General features: G+C 26.6%; 1 protein-coding gene across 3 annotated transcripts in view; it reads right to left on the reverse strand.

The window, feature by feature from the left end:
- Positions 1-3,545: 3,545 nt before the first annotated feature.
- Positions 3,546-19,902, reverse strand: part of Heca (hdc homolog, cell cycle regulator) — a 120,523-nt gene continuing 104,166 nt past the window's right edge. For all 3 annotated transcript variants that reach the window (XM_074237661.1, XM_074237664.1, XM_074237662.1), the window contains exons 4-6: positions 13,946-14,134; positions 12,443-12,628; positions 3,546-12,245 (exon numbers count right to left, since the gene is read on the reverse strand). In XM_074237661.1, coding sequence (XP_074093762.1) covers positions 12,072-12,245; positions 12,443-12,628; positions 13,946-14,134 — 549 coding nt within the window. In that variant the 3' untranslated portion in view covers positions 3,546-12,071. The remainder of the gene's footprint in view (positions 12,246-12,442; positions 12,629-13,945; positions 14,135-19,902) is intronic.

Consider the following 19,902-nt stretch of genomic DNA (forward strand, 5'->3'; position numbering starts at 1 on the left):
AAATTTTACCCGGAAAATTTACTGTTTTGGTAATTTTACAACGGAAATTGTACCCTAGCAGTCATTATACATGTTTTACTAAGGTAAAAAACCCAGTTATTGAGACTAGTCTAGTTATTGATACTTGCAGTTGTATTTTAATTAAAAAAAACGAATCAACTCTGATAAATTAATAAATATAATTTTTGAATTATTAATTTTAAGATTATTGATTTTTTGAGATTTTATTTTTCTAATCAGAATAAAATTGCAAGTCAAACAACTCAGCCAGTGTTAATAACTTGGTCTTTTACCTTATTTCAATTTTTTTTAAGGAAGTTCGAGCGTAAACTAATGAGTCAAAATATTGTTAAAATTTTTTTTTTCATTTTAGTCTTCCTAATATTTGTTAAAATTCTTAATTTAATTAAAAATAATTTAAATAATTTGATAATTGATGATTTTTTACTTATTTAATAAAGTAAAGTAATAAAACTAGGAAAACGAAGTAATTCCGAAGTAATATCGTAATTTCCAACAACATTTTATATTAAAAAAAATTTTAATTAGACTAAACGTCAAATTAAATCCGAATTTGTTAAATTAAATATCTTTTGATTCAAATTTAATCTCAAAGACATGAAACGTGAACAACTATCACAACAATTGCTTAATCGTTTTATTTTAGAAAAAATAGTAAATATACATAAATAAAAATAAATAAAATACTTTGAAGTAATGACTTTCTAGCAATTAATTTTTACAAATATACAAATAAACACCGAGGAGCTTTGTTGAATAAATTAGCGACTAAAATTCACGTCTCACATAGTTACTTGATTAGATACATATACACAGAAAAAAAAATTTTCTTGAACCAAGAAAATTGTAAGAAAGACCGAAGTTATTTTGGAGCAAGAAGAAATTTTCTTGGCTTAAAAAAATTTAATTTCGTTCAAGAAATTGTAACTTCATTCAAAAAATTTTTAATCTTCCTTAAGATTTTCTTGATTTAAGAAAATTTACGCTTGACTCAAGACTTTCTTTCTGTGTAGACAAATATAATTAAAACCGATAACTAATATATTTATTCAATAGAATAGCAATAGTATACCAATGCCAAATGTTTATTATCATTAGCATTTGCCTAAGATTAACGTATCGCTTTTGAATACCACGTAGCCAATTATTTAAAAATTTTTAATTTAATTAATGGATTACTTGGCGTATCTGATGTAAAACAAGTGATCTACGAACTTTGCTAATTTTATTATTATCATAATTATACTCTATAATATACGCGTAATTACTCAGATAATTATTTGACCATTTTTAACCACACAGACAAATAAACTCATCTAATTACTTTACTACACATGTATAACACATTTCGATATACGACAATGACAATAATTATTACTTTTACGATTATTAGTGTTAATATTAATATATTTGAAGCTTATTGATATTAACTAATTTAAAAAATTAGCAAAGTTCTGAGCAATCGTTAGAACCAAGAACCTTAAACAGTTAATTAAGCCTTAGTGACTATTAATAATGAACGACTTGCATTCCCGATCGTGGCCTTTTTTTTTATTTTTATAATTGTTTCGTAATTAGTTATCAAAAACTTTATTTATTAACTCACACTCGACATTTCGTTATTTCTTCTCTGTTGGTAACGTTTGGTCCGCACTACCAGCATTATTTGCATTAGTATCTTTAACTAAGCCGCAAACATTTTGAGATTAGGTCTTAATCCTTTGTGTTCCCATGTCACCATACGATCGGTTTTTTTTATTTTAAATGCGGATTATTTCTTTAGTGTTTAGTGTTTAACATACGACATTGCAAATTGTTATTAAATTTTCGGTTCGTTTTTTTTTATTTCCATAAATCATAAATTTTAACTTTTCAAGTACTCGAGTAAAATGATCAAATATTCATTGTATTGTTTGAAGTACAGTCATTGTTTTGTATGAAGTTTATTTGATCTAAAATTGAACTACTGTTTAACAACGCCAATGTTTGAGCTACTCCGCGAACTGGCGCCCAAGCGTTAACGCACTAACCCAGCCTGAGGCAAAGTAAGCTTTTGAAATTATATTATTTAATCATTTTACTACAAGCATTGATTATAAATTATTTTTCGCGTAATAAAATGCAAATCGTCCCTACTCTTAATTTTAAACTTTATTTTTTTTGTCCAAACGTCCACTAATTTAAACATTACAATTATCAATAATTTCTTACCATGCCAATTCATTAATAAAAAAATAGGGTACAAAATTATCATCTAATTTTTACGCCTTACCAAATCTAATGTTGCTTTTCGAAAAATTCACTTTACTTTTTTTTTTTTTTTTTTTTTAAATTTTACACATTTAAACACAGCCGAATCAAAATGCCCGAAATTACATTCCTAATAAAATACAAAAATTTCTTAATTTAGCCTCTTAATTTCGTCTTCTATTTTAGCTCTGAAACTTTTTCCAATCGATATCCAATTTCATATAAAAAACTATAATCTACCCTTCAGTCCTTATATAATTTATAAAAATCATTGCTTATTAAAAAATCCCTCGAACCGTATTAAAAATATTTGCATTGTCGCTTTATTGTTTTACTCTCATTACATCAATTCAAGATCGATTATCAATTATCAATTATTCATCATCGATATTAATTCAATTTTTTTTTTTTTTTTTTTTTTTTTACTTATACCCCGTGATTTCCGTCGTTCCACTAGAGTACATCATCATTATTTATTTTAATGTAATTAATAATAATTTTTGCTACACCTACATGGTTACATTTTTTTTGACATATTCTAATTAATTAATTAATAAAAAAAGTTTAACGGGAAGTAGCTTCATTCGCACAACATTCAAACAGTGTAATTGTAATTGTGATTAGTTATTAATTTAAATTACTGATGAAAATTTCATGAACATGAATTTAAGGGGAGTATTTAATTAATACGTTACACATATTTGTTATACTTTGTTTAATTTATTAATATAGATATATATTGTATTTGACTTAACAAAGCCGTTTATATATTTTTAAAGAAAAAGTCTAATAAGCCATTCGACATTTTGCCAAACTAATTAAATATAAACCGATTATCGTTTACCGTATACTTCAGTAGAACGCAAAACTTGCTGATTATTTACCACTTAATTTCAATTCTATACTGAGAAATAAATGTTAGTATTAAGAATTTATGCTCTTGACACAAGAACATATATTTTTAAAAATTTTCAACATCATTTCTTGGCTGAAGAATTGTTCGCATTGATTAAATTAATTTTTATTTTTCAACTGAAGCTATTTGTTTATTTGTTCATACACGGCGAAAAAAAATAGGGGTTTTTCCTATTTTGCATAGGAATTTTTTCTTTATTAACATCATAGAAATATCCATGTGACATACGAAAAATTCATTTATGACATGAAAAAAATTAAAAAAAAAAAAAAAAAAAAAATAGAAATCGAAAAAACAACATTCTGAAATTTTCAAGATATTTGTAGAAAATGTCTTGAAAAAAGTTTCCTATGAAAGGAAGAAAAAAGAAATTAAAAATGTTTATCATTGAGAAATTCAGAGTTTTTTTTTTGGAAAATCTAAAAAATAACGATGAAGATAGATTTGAATAATTTTTTTCTATTTTTTCCCAAAAAGAACATTTAATAAAAAAAATTTTGAAAAAAAAAAACGTCCCGACAAGTCAATTTTTGAAAAAGTTATGGCAATTTAAGCCACACCGTCCATAATCTGCTGGATTTTTAATTTTTTCGAAATGTAAAGCAAAATTTGAAAAAAATTTCCTCGAATTTTTTTTATCACAAACCGACTGTATATCACTGTTTTACTTTTAAATCATCTGAAATTGCTCGAATGAGAAAATTGTTATATACATTTGTAATTATTAAATTAAGTTACATAAATTTTAGTGATAAATGAATTTTTCTTATGTCACATGGATCATGTTTTAAAGATCATGTCTTATGTCACATTTTATCATGTTAATAAAGAAAAAATTCCCATGTTAACATTGGAAAAATTGCTGTCACTATAGGAATTTTTCCTATGCAAAAATAGGAAAAATCCCTATGTTTTTTTCGCCGTATAGTAGTGGAAACAAATATTAATATGATTCTGTAAAAAAATTAATAAATTGAATTGTTGACTTTAAAAAATTTTTAAGTCAAGAAATTCTGGATATAATTTTTATTTTTTCTCAGTGTAGTATCGAGTTATTAACAGTGTAAATAAAATAAAATCCTGAGACTATTTTCACTACTGTTGCAAGGTCTTACAATAAATTTCGTGCGCAACAGCGGTGTGAATAGACCCGAGCTTAACTGAAAAGAGCGAAATAGTTAAGACTAAATTTTCTATTGAGCTTATTTACGAATATTGTTTTTATTATTTATCATTATATTTTTTAGAGGTTACTATAAGTATAAGTTTGTCACTTAATATGTTCGCTCGTAAATTTTATGGCTTTGTATAGACGTTAGGAAAGGCAGTTTTTGAGATGATATTGATTTAGTATTTTCATATTTAAATCTTTATATTTTTCTGTCAACGATTTTGTTAATTGTTATTTGTTATTTTTTTAAATAAATATGCAGATGATAGAGGCTGCGATATACATTATAACAACACTAGTTTTTTCCTATGTACATTTGTACCTTTGCCAACTTTTCAAGACGTTTTTTTATGATCAAGTTCTGGAGCTTTTTTCGGGAAATTAAACCTTGAAACTCGTCCAAAAATTTATTCATTTTCTGGTTTTACACAAAAAAATGGATTTTGTTTACAATTTATCAGCTATTTTATGAATAAAAAGTTTATGTGTATCATTCGCCTGCGACTCGTGTAACAAAAAAATTTTTTTCGACTACAAAAAGCTCAAGAACTCGTTATACCTCAGAACCGTAGTCAAAAAAACAGCTGGATTAATAAATATACTTATATATATTAATATTTGTATATAAAAGCCGTCTTGTTTTTTTAAATTTAATTTAGTAATAAGTAATGAGGTAATAAAGAACTAAAACCACAATAATTTCAGTAGCGCGCTCGTTTAATAAAATTTTTCCATAATCATTTCCTAACCATCAATTATCAATCATCAATCAGTAACAACGGGGTAAATTGTACATGTGTTTTGTCGACTAAAAAGCGACTCGGATTTAACTCGGAATTAAAAGCGAGTGATTCATATTAATTATTATTATTTTTACCATTTCTATCTCTATATACTTGATAATAATATTATTTTTATTATTATTATTTAAAAGGGGTTAAATCTGTGAAACTTAATCAGGTTTGAGCAGGAATTACTTCGAAAGTACTTATTATTTTCCATGATTATTTTTTTTAATTCCAACCAATGCATAATCATTTCAAATTTTTAATTCACCTTTCATTGTAATAACGCTAATTAAAATGTGCGATATTCATTTTCATTATCATTATTAATTATTATTTATTAATATATTTTTTAATAGTATATATTTGTACGTACGTCATATTTACTTGAAGGAGTAATACCGGGAATGTCGCCCAACCTTATTTTTTGTTCTCTAATTAATGTCCATTAGTTAATTAATTAATAATACAATTAAAATATTTAAGTTGATAGAATATTTCGGTGAATAGAATACGAGACAAGAGAAATTAACAAGTATTTTATTTAACTAGTAGCGTAGCTCAGGAGCGATGTGTCGTTAATATTTCAGCGATCGGGGACGATGACCCGCGCAAATAGGGAGGTGTTACGAATAGTATTTAGCCGTACGTGGACTTGATACCGGATCAATCACCGTCATTCATGTCTGGATTAATGTCTACTAGACTCATCCACCTCTTACTCTTGTCTTTAGCCTGCAATTCCAGGTTATTATTATTATTATTATTATCATCATCATTATTATTATGATTATTATGTTTTGAGAATTATATGGTAATATATACTGCATTGTCGCATCTACGTCCGAATCTCGCATATTAAATATCGCTATTGATGTAAAAGGTAAAAGCTTGATCCATAAAACATTATATATTTTATTTTATACCATTACTATTTTATTAATATTCATTATTCATTATTTATTAGTCGATATTACTATTACTGTTATTTATTCATTTATTCGTATTATTATTATTATTATTATTATTATTATTATTATTATTATTATTATTAGTATTTTTAGAAGTAATTGTTTTATAGTGGTTACATTCATTGTATCACTCTGAGTTGTACAATTTTTTTTTTTAGTTTTTTTATTAAAACGACTATATCGATAAGTTACGTATGGGTTATATTTTTTAGTATATGATTTATAGAAGACTCATTGAATTTTTATTGATGTGTATTGATATTAAATTTTTGAGCTTTTTAAATTTGTAATTCAAATTTCCCGCGATTGTTGGCAGTGAAACTGTACTGCGAAAAATTTTTATCTTTATTTTTTATTATTAAGCACTTAATAAGGTACCGGCGGGTAATAAGGCCAAGCTAAGGGAGATTTTGAAAAAAATCGAAAATATTGCAACTAATTATTGCAATGTATCGTTAATTTTTAAATTAATACATTAGCCATAAAATATAATGGAATAATGGTAATTTTCACCATAAACAAACTCAAAATTAAATTTTTTCAAAAACCTTGTGAATAGGCCTTATTTTACTACGGTAGGGTAATAAGGCCCAAGGGTTATACATACTGGAAATCGCTATACTATACTTGATAAAATTGGTATTAGAGATCAATCATCACTTAAATTGAACAACAATACTTTTTATGATGTTGATAAAAATTAGAACAATGATTTTAAATTATTAAATATAAAATTATAAAAAATGTTTATCATTTACTCAAATCGTTTTTTGGGAATTCTTCTGCGCTACTTTAGCATATAACGGATGATGAAATATAGAAGACAAGGAACCTTGTATCGGGACTTTATAAACTTGTAGCGACATTTCTATGCTAGACGCTTCTACCAGAGAAGTCTTTAGAGGAAGCGGTTATTTTAAATAGCATATCTATCACTTAAGCCTTATTACCCGTAGATACCTTAGTCTTTAAATTTCTTTTTTCGATTAGTTACGAAGTGTAAAGAACAAAATACATAAATTAAATCATAAAGAACTTTTCATAAAAGAACTCCGCCATTTTGATAATCGACGGCCATCATGTGAAACAGTAATGACTGAGAAAATCTAGAAAAATCGTGTTTATCTTATTTAAAAAATTTTTTACACATCAAAGAGTCATCGCTTAATTAAATCCGCACAGCTGAGATGATTAGTTTTTTGTTGACAATAATCTAACTGCTAGAAACGGGTACAATTGACGCGAAATAAATTTATCTAATGTATATGGTATATCAATACAAGCACGACACATGGAGAAAAATTACGCGCTAATGCCGGTACAGCCAATAAATATTTAGCGCAATCCGCGGCTCACATCATACTCCATCAGTATCTCTCTATCGTTTATTATTAATGAATATTATTATAAATATATTATTAATATTATTATTATTATAATAAATAATCATTGTTATTTTTACCTGAGATTCTACCGTAGATAAACTGTAATTGGTTCTCTATTTATTTTAAAATAATTATTTATTTTTCATCAAACTTGGTTAATAAATCAACGACTTTGTGTTGCCAGACACCGGGTTAAAACGTTTCATTTTAAATTTTTTCGAAATATTCACGCAGGTATTTATAATTATCGATAGTTTTATCTGGTAAGACTCAATGATTTTATTTATTATTATTATTATTACTGTTATTACTATTTTTATTATTATTATTAGTAATAAAAAACCTAAACATTTTTCAATAATTGATTATTTTAAACTCTATTCATATAATTAACTACTCATAACCATTTTCAGAAGACGCTCCGCCCATCTTTGTTTATATTTACTTATTATTCTTAGTTTTTTTTTTTTTTGTGAATTATACTTGCAAAATTTTTAGTCCATTTATTTATAAATAATCATTATTATTATTATTATAAAGAGTCAACTGTCATAAAATTGACAAAGACAGTGGAGCATCTCACTAGCAATCGGGGTACCGGCCGGCGAATATCGTACCCATAAATCTCTTTTTCTAAAAAACATTGATACATTTTTTTTTTATTTTTATTTTTACTTTTTTTTTTTTTCACACAATTATTTGTTTTGTTCGATAAGGAGAGTTTACACGAAAAATCGTAGCTTCTTTATGTAGGCCGTGAAAATATGTTTAAATATTTCTTCACTAAATTTAAAAAAAAACTTCGGTATAAAGTTCAACTTTGCGGTGTTAGATGGCGCCACCACAAATTTGAGGTAGTGACGTTATTTCCTCTACAATTTAGCAGCAAAATTGATATTTGTTTTTTCTTCTTTGATCAATTATTAGTAATTTTTTTATTATTGTTTGTAGAATAAATAAAAAAGAAAGTTTATCTCCCGTGTAAACAATTATCTCCGTTAAATATTAAATATATATATATATATATATTCATATACTTTTATAATATTAATATAAGTTTACATATATAATAGCAAAGGTACAAAATTGTATTTAAAAATTAATTATTATTATTTTTGAGAAAGAAAATCTGTTTAAAAATCTTACACGTTTATTTCGATATAGAAAATCGTTATAATTACGTAGGAAGAAACGGCGCGTTATATTTTGTTATACTATTATTACTGTTATTAAATATCATATTCCATTATAATTATTAGTATTATTATTAATATTAATATGTATATTATTTATTAGTATTAGAATCATTATTTATTCAATGTTTGTTTGTAGTAAACCGGCAAATAGTGATATTGCATCGCAAGCTCACACACATGCACACATATATCCGCTAAAAACGAGATAGCAGGTATCGATGGTCAACTTGCATATTATTCAATTAATAATTAATTCATTAATTAATATAATTGTATTGATAATTATCTATGCTCATTAAACCACTGCTTAGTCGTTGCAACAGACTTTACCTCTCGCTCATTTCGTGCCCCAAGTTATTTCTTCCTCGGAGTTTTACGAAATTAATACGTTTAATGAAAGGTGCTCTTTTTATTAAATTAATTAATTTTTTTTTAATCCAAAATTTGTTTTTTTTTCTTTTTAATTTTATTTCGTATAACGAGGACTAAGCTTTAATATACGTAAAAATGATTTCACATTTTTTAAAAAGTTTTAGTAACTTATCGGTAGTTAACTAACCCATTGATTGATTATTTAATATTTAATATATTAATGAAATGACTTAACTTCTAAAACGTTATCAAAATTTCTAAAACTAACATTTATAGAAACGACAAAGTTAAAGGACTCGGTCTATGAAAAACACTAGATATATTCATATATATTTATACTTTTAATATATAATAATAATCGTAATTAATAATTAATTAATTAATAATAATTTACGAAATTAATAAAACTTTGTAACTTGTATCTTAATTTTGTCTTTTTCTTTTTGTTTTTAATATTATTGTTAAATTCTTCTAAACATTTATGCCAACGGTTAGCTTAATTGTAATTAATAAATTGATAAACTAGAAAATAATTAAAAATTGAAAGAAAATGAAGAGTTTGCTTGACGCATCTCTCCGGGTTATTAATTATTATTATAACACATTTATTGATTCTATTAATTCAATCAAATTAATAAGTAGTGATTGATATAATAGCAACTAATTAATTAATATGCTAATAAATTTTACTCAAATCGTTAATATTGTCGCGACAGCTGCGCCGCAAATGAGGCGTTTTTTTTTTACTTCATCGGGGGAGTATATATTTATTAATATATATAGTCATACATTTAGGAACATAAATGTGATTAAAGTTTAAATTAATAATTATTAATTAATAGGTAGTTTAAAGACAGAAAAATATTTGGCACTGTGAGAAATATTAACGATTTATGCTGTAAATTTTTCGATTAATCAACTAGTTTGTTGGATTTTTTTTTGTTTCTGATAATATATGCTACTTTTTTTTTTATTATTTATTCATTTTCATTTATTAATGCTATCCCAGCGCGGATTGATTATAATTATGGTAGAGTGTTGAGGTACACGCGGTTAACTAGACTACCAGGGACGAATAGGGTGTAAATTATTATAATTAATTGTTTATTTGTGTTTTGTACACCGTGATTACTTATTTTTGAGAAATTTACCGTGGTTGATTCTTTATACGTTAGATGGCGCCAGTAGGTTGCTGACGTCATTTTCAGGCGGGAAATTTGAACGCCGATTTGCGTTTAATAAAGAAATTGGCTGTTTTAAATAAAATTCAATCATCAATTCGATTTTAAAAGTGAAAAAAATTTTTTTTTGTTAATTAATTGAATATTTAATGTGTATAAAAGAAGAAAAAGTAAACTAATGCTCACGGTAATCTCTGTGTAAATAATCAGTGTAAATAAATCTTAAAACACAAATCTATGTAATAATTAGTTTAATAATCTGGGGACGGGACGGCCGTGTTAGGTCTAGCAACGACCAGCATCGCCAAAATAAAATAAAAATAAAAACAACCAAAGAAAAAATTCGTTTTATTTAATAAAATCAAGTCAAATAAAACCTTCAAACTTTTTACAATTTTAAAGTATTAAATCAAATAAAAAAAAAATGTAAAAAGTCGAAAAAATTTAACTTAACTTAATCTTATCTGTTTATTTTGAAAATTTTTATATTATAAATTATAATAGAATAATTATTGACAAAACAAATTCAATCTAAAAAATCAAACAAAATAATTACACTAGTCTCAATAAATAATCGATGAAAATAATGTAACGCCCGCATAATTCTAATACAGTTTCCCGGTTAATTATTCAAAAGAAAAAAAAATAAAAACAATTTACGGCCGTCTTATATTTATATTCAATAATCATTAATTATAAAAACCACCCATTATTACTATTTCTATTATTATTATTATTATTTAATAAATCATCATAATTCATTATAAAAACTAATAAAATGTTTAAAAATGAAAAACAACGTTTATTGATTATCTAAGTAACAAACAATAGTATTTCTTTCCCCCTTATTAACAAAAGTTGCTTTTATTTACTTTTTATTCATTATTCATTATTATTAATATTTTTGTCATTATACGTAGAAATGCATGATGCCTTTTGTATTGCTTATAACTATTTTCATTTTTTTTTTCTCCAACCATTATTATTTTATTATTATTACTATTATATCATTACTATAATCCACTATTTTTCCATTATTAATTAATAATTCGACTAATAAACGAGCTGTAAAATTTTCATCAAAATAATATTTATTACACGGGTATTTTTTGTTAAACAACAAACGTGTCATTCACATCGATAGTAATTTTCAATAAAAATTACAAATTCCAAACACCACGTTAAAATTTGCTGGTAATTTAAATATTTTCCAATTTTATTTGTTCAACAAATTTTACCGAGTTTACTATCAAATAAATTAATTACTTTTTGTAACTGTAGTAAAAAAAAAAAAAAACTGATTTTAAGTGTTTATTTTTATTGAAAATTTCCGTCGATGCATTAGAAAAAAAATAAAAACTCAATAATAAATAATTGATGAAATTTCTTTTTTTATTTTAAATAAAACTGAGGTGACTTTTGTTACTGCTGTTGCTATTGCTATTATTACTATAAATATTATTGATAATATTTTTGTAGTGATCAATATTTATGTTTGAAAATTCCTCAAAAATACCCGGTGGTAAATGTTCGGCAAATTTTATAAAATTAATCTCCTTGGCTACTAAATTAGTTTCATTGTTTTTAATCTTGTTTTTCTTACTACTGTTATCATCAATATTATTATTATTATTATTATTATTATTATTATTACTATTACTAGTACTATTAAAATAATTATTACTACCAGTTTTGTAACTATAGTAGTTGTTACTGTTACTGTTACTATAATTATTATTATTTTTATTTTTATCATTATAATTGTTATTATTACTAGTTGTAAAATTAAAATTGGTGTTTTCGTCTAAGAGGTTACCTAGTGGTTACGGCCACTGACTGTAGAGTTGAAATTGTTCGCGGGTGAAACAGGTCAAAAGTGGTTTCACAAAGTGTGCGTCGACAACACGGCAGTGAGGACACGGAAAAACTCGGCTGTAGTCTGAGTAGAAGTTCAATCGCTGATGGGGATAGATTAATGGTTTTTGGCAGCTGTTGCACTGAAAACGTAAAACAAAAACGTTAGTTTTTTTTTTTATAGATTTTAAATAATAAAATTCTGAATTTTAGACAAAGAAAAAAACATTTTTGACTTGAGGGTAAATTTTCTTGACTTAAAAAAATATTAAAGACTAAAAATTTCTTGAAGTTTAATTTTCTTCAGCTTTAATGAAGTAATATATAAAAAAGTACTCACTTTAAGGCGTTCAGTACAACATGGCATGGCAGCAAAAATATCATAACTATACATGGTCCCGAGAACAAGACTTGATCCATCCCATTGTACAGTACAAGCACGACAACGTACGGGGGCACCTCCGCAACCCTCCAGACAAGTCATACAAACTGCTGATAAGTATTGTGTACGTCCCTCTATTTTAACCTTTAACAAAACAATAATTTCAGTTATTTTAAAAATTATTTCATTCTTTAAATAGTTATAAAAATAATTTAACTGATCAAATTTTCGCATCATACTTTGAAATATCATTTTTTCTAACAAATTTTACTTCATCAAATAAATTTATTTAAAGAATTAAAGTTTTAAGTTAGAGAATACTAGAAATTTGAATAGCGCGCTACGCGCGCGCCAAAATTTTAACCAATAATGAATCGTGGCCCGATTTTGCGAGTTTTGACCTTTGACTAACTTCAAGACTTTCATTTATTTTAATTTAGAGGATAATAGCTAATCTACAGCGAATATGTGACTACCGAGAACTACGAATTATGAACAACAAATTTTGGCTTGGTAATTTTTTGATATTTTTAATTACAAAATATAGAGTAGACGTACCGTTTGTGGCCAGTGTTCCTTTTTTGGCCACTTTATTTTCAAATTAATGTATAAATATTTCTATAAGCGCAAGACTTGATGAATTCAATTCGTTTAAATGTACTAATTCATAAATTCTACAGAAGTTTTACTTGAATAGTTAAATTTTTTACAAATTAACTAAAATATCAAGTGGCCAAAATTGGTCCTAAGATGGCCAAAACTGGTACTTCTACCCTATAGCTAGGGTTTTTTTTTAATAATTAAGAAAAATAATATTACTATGAAAAGATCGATTGTCAATAATTTACAGTGAAAAATGGAATGAACAAAATTATTAAATCAATAAACTATTCAAAACTTTTCCAAAAACATGAAATAAAAATTTGACTATCAAAAAATATATAAAATTATGAAAATGTACAAATTCACGTCAAGATCTTTCTGTTAATACCAAATTTAACGATAAAATTCCGTTTAAAATAAAAATATACCTTTCAAAAAATTTTCTTTATTCTCTTACTTATTTAAAAAATAAATTGACTATCACTAAAAAAAATATCAAACCGTGAAAAGAAATTAATTCAGGTAACAACCTTTCTGATGGTACCAAATTTAACTATAGAAACCCACTTTATGATAAAAATATGTCCATCAAAAAATTTCTTTTTTGTTCTTAATTACCTGGATTAATATTTGACGTACTACCAAATTTGCGTGTTCAAAATAAAATAAATAAATTCGATCTAGTTTGAAATTAAAATCTATTTAGAACTACTCCGTAATTTTATCATAATAAATTAACTACTGCTAAAAATTATATGAAACTTTGAAAAAGCACAAATTCAAATCAAGATTTTTCAAACTATCCGAATTTTCTTATTCTCTTAATTAGTAAAATTATTTTGCTTAATTAATGAATACCTCAGCACAAGAAGGAGAGTGTTGCCTCGGCGACAAGAAGAAGGTACCATCGACAAGAGGATACCTATCGAAGACTAGCATCGCCGCGCGACAAAGAACGCAGGAGACACGTGACCACTGCAGAGCAGCCAACGTTGACAGGATGAAACACCTTGTATCGTCATTGCCGTGGTTTCCTTCATCTTCCATCTGAAATAAATATAAAAAATAATCGTTCATAGTTTATAAATAAATAATTGTGAGCAAAAAGTTACAAGTACAATCTCGGAACATGAAACATTTGGCCAGCAATAAAACCCAGACTAATGGAACATAATAATCTAAATAATAAATATAATCCAAGCAATTTCTTCTTCTCGCCTGGATGTTATTTTCATATAATGGGAGGAATAATTTTTTCTTTGTATTGTACTAAACTTTGTAGTTGACTCGGTTTGGGCGGAATGGAAGCAAACGGGCGAGGCTTGGGTCTACTAGTCTACTAGTCGCTCTTCCGTTTATGTTCTGAATACAGACATTTACAGCCAATCGTAAATTAAATACTATACTACCCGGGACGGGAATAGAAGGTTTAATGGGATGATATGCTGGAAGGATCCCAGGATCTCTCCTGTAAGCTCGCTATAGGGTTTACTCTGTGCTTTCCGCCAGATAGAGTAAAGTCTAGTGAGCGCGACACTCACAGATTTATGGGCTATAGTTAAGCCTAGTGACGAAAAAGTTATTTTGCTACTCGTCGACACTAAAACCTACAAAATTTATTTTCAAAATTTTTGTTTTTCAAAAATTATTAATAATTAATGATAAATTTTGTATTTTATTAAATAATAAAGTTGATGTTTACCATCAAATTTATTTTTTGCAAGTTTAATATTTAAGTGTCGCTTTATTTTATCGAGGGTATGAGTGTTTTATTACCCTCTAAAAGTGAGATACATAAAAAAATTATTGTTGTTTTTTAAATTATTTTTAGGGTCTAAATATACTAGCTTCTTTTTATCTATATTTTTAAAGGTATATTTTATTTTTTATGGGCTGATCAATAGTTGAGTATAACTACTTATTTCCGAGGAAGAAGACTATCGATAAGTTTTGATGATAATAATTATTCAATCATTATAATAGATTTTTATGATGGAAAAGTTAATGATTTAAGAGAACAAATCTTGAAATCAAATTCCTCTAGATATTTTTCTTTTCAATTGAATTAATTTTTTTTTATCTAAATTTGAAAAATATATAAAAGTTCTCGTAAAAATTTACATATTGCTAAACAAAACAATGATGCATTCAAAATTTGTCTTTGGCAAGAATCATGACCTGATGTCAGCATTGACACTTGCAAGACAAAAGCCTACGAATTTTTCCGTGATCTTGAGCTAAAAGACAGCTGGATACTTGGTTTCATTGATGATGATCCAAATTATTAGAAATAGTGCTATCTGCAATCCTTTAAATTTTAAATTAAATTCAAACTCAAGTCTGACATTTATTATTCAAACTATAAATGTTTGTTCACTTCTACTCACTTCATTCTTATTGATTAAAATTAATTGATTTCATTATTCAAATTTTAAATCATATGCTTTGTTCAATTAGTCATAATTCCAACTTTGTGTTAATCTATGTAGATCTGTTTATATTCTCATGTGTACTTTTTACTTGTTATTTTGTAAAATTTGCCATTCGGCCATTGCCTTGGCATCTAAATCAAATAAATAAATAAATAAAAATATTTTATTTCGTTACAGTTCCTTAAATATAAAAAAGTTTAATTAAAAAATAAATTCTCATAATTTTTATTGAACTTTTTATCTGATAATTAACAAAAAAAAAAAAAAAAAAAAACGACAAATTTATTTTGTAGTTTTCTTATTTTACTCCCTTTGACATAAAATCATTTCGAGTGATATCTCAATTAACAGAAGTCAGAAAGTATAAGATTGGGAATCAGCAGTATCGTGACTTTATCGGATCGTTAACAGTCCAAGAAGCTGAGGGAGTGTCAGAAGGTCTCTATATCATCAGCAAATCAGCTGCCATTATATCCAACCAACTTATGTACAATAATAGTAATAATAGTCTCATATTACACAACAGTTAAAAAGTACAAGTTTTATCCTTCATAAAAGATGATACATCTTTAGAAAATTTTGAAAGATTTAAGACAAAAAAGCGATAAGAGGTCTGGGATTTAAAAATGAAAAACAAACAAAATTACCAATAAAACAAAATCCTCAAACTTAATCACACGATCATCTTAAAACATCCTATAAACACGGTGTTAACTCACCCGGGGAATAAAAGTAAAAAAGAGAACAAAGAAGAAAGAAACCGAGAACCGAAAAACAATTCATATAAAAACCATTAGAGAAATTCCACTAAGTGTATTTAAGATTTATAGACATTGAAAACCGTTGAGATAAAAATGTGGTGTATTCTCTTAGTGACAAAGTAAAAGCTCGTCGGAAAACTTTTTCCCTTTCGGTTCTTTCGCTTCTTACCCCAGGTCACCCCCTCCCCACCTCTTCTTTGGCCACGATTTTTTGTTGTTTCTTGAAGAGCCTTAAATGGAACGCCAGTGACCCACTGGTATTCCCTTAGGATTCGAGCCCAGACAAAGACTTTCCCCACCATGATCCGGTTAGGGTGTTTCTTCGCGCGTACTAAAATAATCGATGCTTTCTTCTTATTCTTTTCTTCTTTCTCTTTTTTCATAGTTACACCACTAAAAGCCAAAAGTTCCCATTAAACTGCTATCTTTGCTATATTTCTTCTCTAAAAAAGTTTTTATAGAATTAATTTATTTTCCAAATTTTTTTGACTTATATTTTAAAAGTCGAATTTCCGATAAAAAAAATTTAGAAACAAAATAATAATAATAATAAAAACTATAATAATTATTTACAAGTGGGATCCGACCTATTTTTGGCTATACCTAGCTGATAAATTAACATTTTTTAATTTTTTTTATTCTGCTTGCTTTTACGGCGCATTAATAATAAAAAATGTTTTAAGAGAACAAAATAAAGATTTCGATAGCTTTATTGCCTTTCAAAGTTGGGAAAATTTTTGGCTCTTATGTTTTTGGATAAAATTTCTATTTAATCTTTTTTTGATTTTTTTGATGTATCTTTTTTTGAAAAGTACATAAAAAAACGAACAATTAAAAAAAAAAAAGCTGGATATCACAATTTTCTAAAAAATTTATAAATTTTTTTGAAAATTTATAAAATTCGTTCAAATTATGATAATCAACTTTTTCTTTCTTAAATTGTTTACTTTTTTATGTATTTTTCAGAAAAAAATATATCAATAAAATAAAACAGAAATTTCGTTCAAAAAAATGAAAATTAAAATGGTTCACCCGACTTGTAAATAATTACCAAAATTATAATTTCTTGTTACATTACTATTTCTTCATAAAAAGAAAAAGTTCAAGATGCAATTTATCGAATTTCTGTTCGGACCCCATAACGAAACCGAGACAAAAGCAACAAATAACTTAACCTTGGCCATAAAATGTAGAACAATGAATGACTTTTGATATTAAGATCGTAAATTTATACTGGGGGATCAATTTCGTCTTTTCCTCCACGTGCGTTCTTTAATAAGCACTACAATGTCATGCCGTACTACAGCAACAGTAACAGCGTTATGTTCCATTGTCATGACACCATAAAACGCAGCAACCTTAACGCGATGTTGATCTATGTCTGCAATTTATGTTTTATGTAGAAAATAATTACCCCTTTTATTTAACGACCCCCCTTTAATTTGTTCGATAGTAAATTACTTTTATATTTCAATTATTTTTTGTAGTTTTCCGTCGATATGTTTGACAAGAATTCAAGATAAGAAATGGAAAAATTTAAAAATAAGTTTATTTTTTTTTCTATCGATTTAATTTTTTATTATTTTCCAAAAAAATATATAGATAAGCAATTTAATTTTATCGATAATGACATTAATCGGATATAGAACTGTTCATTGTAGTAAACTAAATGATGAAGAAGCTGCGTAATTAGATTTTAATTGATTTCTAATAAAATTTATTAGTATTTTATTTCTGTCCGGACAATTAGTTTAAAACTGTACTGCAACGTATAAGTACTTGAAATTTTTTAAATAACATTCTTCACTTTATTTGTAAAAGAAGAAAATATGAAAGTCAATATTGTAAAATTATTTTTACTCATCAATATTCTACTGACGTCGGTAAGTTTTTTCAATTATTATAAATAAATATTAATAAGAATTGTAACAATAATATTTTTTACCGAAGAATTATTACTATTTGGATTATAATCAATTATAAATAGAAAAAAAAAATCAACTTGAATCAAGAGAAAAATTCTTGGTTTAAGAATTTTTCTATTAAAATTAAGAAGATCAAGTTTTTCAAAATTATTTACTCGATTCAAGTAAATTTTTTTGTTCTGTGTACTAATGTTGGTTTTGTAAAAGATTTCAGCGTAAATGTTGCCGTCAGATGCGTTTTTTAAACTGGAGCCATTCAAGGTACCAGAAATCTGCTTAAAAAATGAAAATACGGTATGCTATTGCCAATTAATCATTATCTCATTTTCTTGGTATCAGGCGTCTTGATCCTCCGACAAAATATCCCCAGGATAAAAAATCCCCGACAAGTTATCCTTCAAATTCGTTATAATTATTAAAAATTATTAAAAAGCACAATGATAAAAAGGCACAACACGGTAACAATCGTATGTGTTGGTCTAATGTCGAATAAACACATACAAAAACCATGTTAAAAGGGCGCAACACTATTACCCGTGTTTGTGTATGAATAAATATGTATATTTATCTAGTGTTGTAAGTGTTCTCAATTTTATAGATTGATACAAACGATAAAATTGTTTACATAAATTAATTATTTTATTATTAATATTTGGTGGTTTATCGTTTTATTTAAAAATTCCGGCTATTTAGCATTAATTGTCGGGGATTTTTTGTCTTGGGGATATTTTGTCAGGGGATCAAAAATCATGGAACCCATTTCCTTACATTGATTGATTTTCCAAAAAATGTATTGTACCTAAAAATTAACTAAAATATTTTTTGATAATTTTTGGAAGACAGTAAATATTATTCAAAAATCTGTAAACCTCTGAATCTATTAAAAAGAAGTTTCCCTGTTCAATTTCTACCACAGTCAACTGCCACAGAGGAATCGACTATTTTGTTCTATGACAATTGTAGAGCAAATAATTTTGTGGTAAGTACTGAAAATTCACCTGCTGCTCACGTTCTGTACAAGCACTGTACGAGTATAAAAAAAAATATTTTTTTTCTTTAATTTAATAACAGTGCACAGACAATAATCAATGTTGCAGTGGAAAATGTTTTCCAGTAGGATTTAATAAGTATAGTTATTGTGTCGACTAACTATTTACAATTGAAACAAATTCAATTAATATATAAAAATTTAAATGTTCTCGCCTTTATCCAAATAAACGTATTAAAAAATATTTAATACTCTCTGAAATATCTCGGAAACTTGACCAGTTTAATGAAAACAGCCCTTGGTATTCTGGTAGCAGGTCCATTATACTTTATATTAAATACCTTGTACCGTATAAAATACTTTATTACAAATGTGCAAAGTCATCTAATCCGGATAGATTGTTAGCGCACCCTTTACACTGGAGGGTGAATTCAAGGGTAGGCCACAAACTCAGCAATGCTATTTCATTCCGTTCCACTCCCCCTGTCTGTCCTATCCTGTGTCCTGCTGGATACCACCAGGGCTGATACTGCTATTACTATCACTATCAGTAGTGCGCTTACCACTGGCATTACCCACCTGCATGACTACCACTCCCGAGTTCCGAGTAGATATTAATTATGCAATGCAAGGGTTCGTCCAACGATAAAGCGAGCTCGAATTACTCTGCGGTGAATCTTCAAAATTGCAATCCTAAAATCCTTTAATT

Source organism: Cotesia typhae, unplaced genomic scaffold (assembly GCF_013202065.1).
Source record: "Cotesia typhae breed Kobodo isofemale line unplaced genomic scaffold, CoteBio_Ctyphae contig_22, whole genome shotgun sequence".
Classification (NCBI taxonomy): Eukaryota; Metazoa; Arthropoda; class Insecta; order Hymenoptera; family Braconidae; genus Cotesia; species Cotesia typhae.